The sequence below is a fragment of the Capsicum annuum genome, unplaced genomic scaffold (assembly GCF_002878395.1).
Source record: "Capsicum annuum cultivar UCD-10X-F1 unplaced genomic scaffold, UCD10Xv1.1 ctg73483, whole genome shotgun sequence".
Lineage (NCBI taxonomy): Eukaryota > Viridiplantae > Streptophyta > Magnoliopsida > Solanales > Solanaceae > Capsicum > Capsicum annuum.
Window position 1 is genome coordinate 1 of NW_025883501.1, and position 2,857 is coordinate 2,857.

The following is a 2,857-nucleotide window of genomic DNA, read 5'->3' on the forward strand; positions in this document are numbered from 1 at the left end:
TGCTTTTTCAATGGAAATTCACCAGATAAAGGTACGTTACCACTAGCCTTCCGCTTTTTCTACTGCTTGTAGAATGCTGATACTATCGGAAGCTCGATGACATTTTCCTGCTATGTATGTACATATGTTGTTATGCTTGGCACTTTCCACCTATGTTGCTCGGACTCATCAAAAATATTATCGGGTGTGTGTCGGATTAGCCAAAAATAGTGTATTTTTGAAGAATCCGACACGGCCGCGGCACTGAAAGTGAAGAGTCCCCGCAACTTAGCTTTCAACTTTTACCTTCTTGCATGGAATATTTGTTTTGTTCATATGGTTGTTATAGCATAACTTATGCTATTCTTCTCATTTTAATGTCACACATTATGTCTTCTTCATGTTTTACAACCTTATATATTGCTGACCCTGTAGAATGAGATGCTTTCATCTTTAATCGCTGACCAAGTATGCATCTGCTGGCAGATTGACCTTTCACGTTTTTACTGTAATTGGAGAAGCTTTTGTTGGTACAGATCGATGTTAATCTCGTTGATCTAGTATGTTTCCCGATTAGAAGTGTTACCCTTTTTTTTTTTGCTCTATCACCAATTGTATTATGGCATTCGGCTTTACACGATTTGCCTTCTGTAATCTGTAACATTTATCTTTCTGTTTTTTGCATCCTCTGATTCACTCAATTTGTCAAATTTGATTTTACGTGTATTGGTTAATTAAAACAGTTATTTCTCCCAACGCAGAGGTGTGCAGCGCAGATGATTTTACTTGCTGGACCTGGTATAGTTATTTCCACTTTTTTTCTTGGAGCTGCCTTCAAGGTTAGCTGAATTCTGATGTTCGAAAGTTCGTTATTTCTTCGATGTACAAAGCCCTACGACTACTAGCAAGGCTACACCAAAGCGCTCTTGCTACACCAAAGCGCTCTTATCTACTGGCTACGACTCACCCACACACACTAGCCCTCTAACCTAATTCGCGTCCTCCGTACCTTCCTATCTAGGGTCATGTCCTCAGTAAGTTGTAACTGCTCCATGTCATGTCTAATCACGTCCCTCCAGTATTTCATCGGCCTACCTCTAACTCGCCTAAAACCATCCAAAGTCAACCTCTCACACCTAAGAACTGGGGTATCAGTGCCCCTCCGCGTCACATGCCCAAACCATCTCAACCTCACTTCCCTCATTTTGTTTCATATTTTATTACGACTTTATTTACCGTTTTTTGTCCTGAGCCAGGGGTCTATCGGAAACAACCTCTCTACTTCTTCGGAGGTAGTGGTATGGATTGCGTACATTTTTCCCTCCCTAGACCCCACTATGTGGGAATGCACTGGGTATGTTGTTGTTGTTGTTGTTTTCTTCGGTGGAAGCATCTGAAATTAGTTACAAATGTAGATTGCTTTTCCTTATAACTGGAGCTGGTCGACATCGTTGTTGCTTGGTGGACTTCTAAGCGCTACTGATCCCGTGGCTGTTGTAGCCCTTCTGAAGGAGCTTGGTGCCAGCAAGAAGTTGGGTACCATAATTGAAGGAGAGTCCTTGGTGAATGATGGGTAATTTCCTCTTATCGGAAACATGTATGTTGCTTACATAGAGATTGGAATACGCGTAATTTTGGGGATAAGTGGAATTTCATGAACTGTATCCTATTTCCGTCATCATCGCCATAACCCCTCTTTTTCGTTCAGGACGGCAATTGTTGTCTATCAGCTACTTTTAAGGATCGTAACTGGTTGGACCTTTAACTGGGGAGCTGTCATCAAATTCCTAGTACAAGTATCCCTTGGGGCGTACGTATATTTGCATTTAATATTGGTTATCTGCCAGTGGGAAGTAGTCTGATAAGTTCTGGTTTCTGTTGTCCAGAGTCGGCGTTGGTATTGCTTTTGGAATGGCTTCCGTTTTATGGCTGAGATTCATTTTCAACGACACGGTGATTGAGATCAGCCTGACTCTTGCCGTGAGCTATGTTTCTTACTTCACAGTATGTACCCTTCCAATCTTGCATGCTTAAATAGCTTTGCCCGCCATTTATTTGTATTGGGATGGGAAACTTTTGTCTGTTATCGACTACTTTAGGCTAATCGTGTGGAGAAAAGGAAAAAGTACAGTTTATTGACTTGCTTCGAACCATGGAACAGGCGCAACAAGGGGCTGATATCTCTGGTGTCTTGACTGTGATGACTTTAGGGATGTAAGTGTTAAAGTCGATCTTTCGATACTCTTTCTACAGCTGGGAAACAAACTCGTATTGATACGACATGCACTAATAGGTTCTACTCAGCTGTAGCTAAAACTGCTTTCAAGGGTGAGAGTCAACAAAGCTTGCATCACTTCTGGTAAATTTTACTAACCTTCTTAGTTGATATCGTAATTGAACAACAGATACGAGACTTTCTTTCTGGTGCTAGACGTTATGATATGACCGGCCCTTCGTAAGACAAAAAGCAGTAATTTCATTAGAACCTACCGAGTCTGATCCAACAACACAACAACAACAACAACATACCCAGTGAATTCCCACCTAGTGGGGTCTGGGGAGGGTAAAATGTATGCAGTCCATACCACTACCTCCGAAGAAGTAGAGAGGCTGTTTCCGATAGACCTCCGGCTCAATACACAAAATAAAACATGCGACAAGATGAAATAACAGAAATAAGGCACCCACAAAGTAGTACGATACACTAACAAACCGCAAGCTCCCACCTCCCCCAACCCACCTAATGAGAGACTCCATCCTATATGAAAGGTCCCACAACTAATAGCAAGGCTACTACTGGCTATGACTCACCCGCACGCACTAACCTTCTAACCAAATTCGTGTTCTCCAAACTTTCCTATCTAGGGTCATGTCCTCG

General features: G+C 42.1%; 1 protein-coding gene across 2 annotated transcripts; it reads left to right on the forward strand.

Moving 5' to 3' along the window:
* Nucleotides 1-6: 6 nt before the first annotated feature.
* LOC124894389 (sodium/hydrogen exchanger 8-like) lies at nucleotides 7-2,554 on the forward strand. 2 transcript variants are annotated; one of them, XM_047405080.1, is made up of 7 exons: nucleotides 7-31; nucleotides 741-818; nucleotides 1,395-1,552; nucleotides 1,688-1,789; nucleotides 1,866-1,983; nucleotides 2,141-2,193; nucleotides 2,273-2,554. In XM_047405080.1, exons 1-7 carry the CDS (start codon nucleotides 11-13, stop codon nucleotides 2,340-2,342), a joined length of 600 nt encoding a protein of 199 aa, XP_047261036.1. In that variant the 5' UTR covers nucleotides 7-10; the 3' UTR covers nucleotides 2,343-2,554. The 2 variants fall into 2 exon arrangements, with proteins under 2 accessions (XP_047261036.1, XP_047261037.1); XM_047405081.1 differs by lacking the exon at nucleotides 7-31 and adding an exon at nucleotides 38-539 and having other exon boundaries at nucleotides 2,273-2,551.
* The last annotated feature ends 303 nt before the right edge of the window (nucleotides 2,555-2,857 follow it).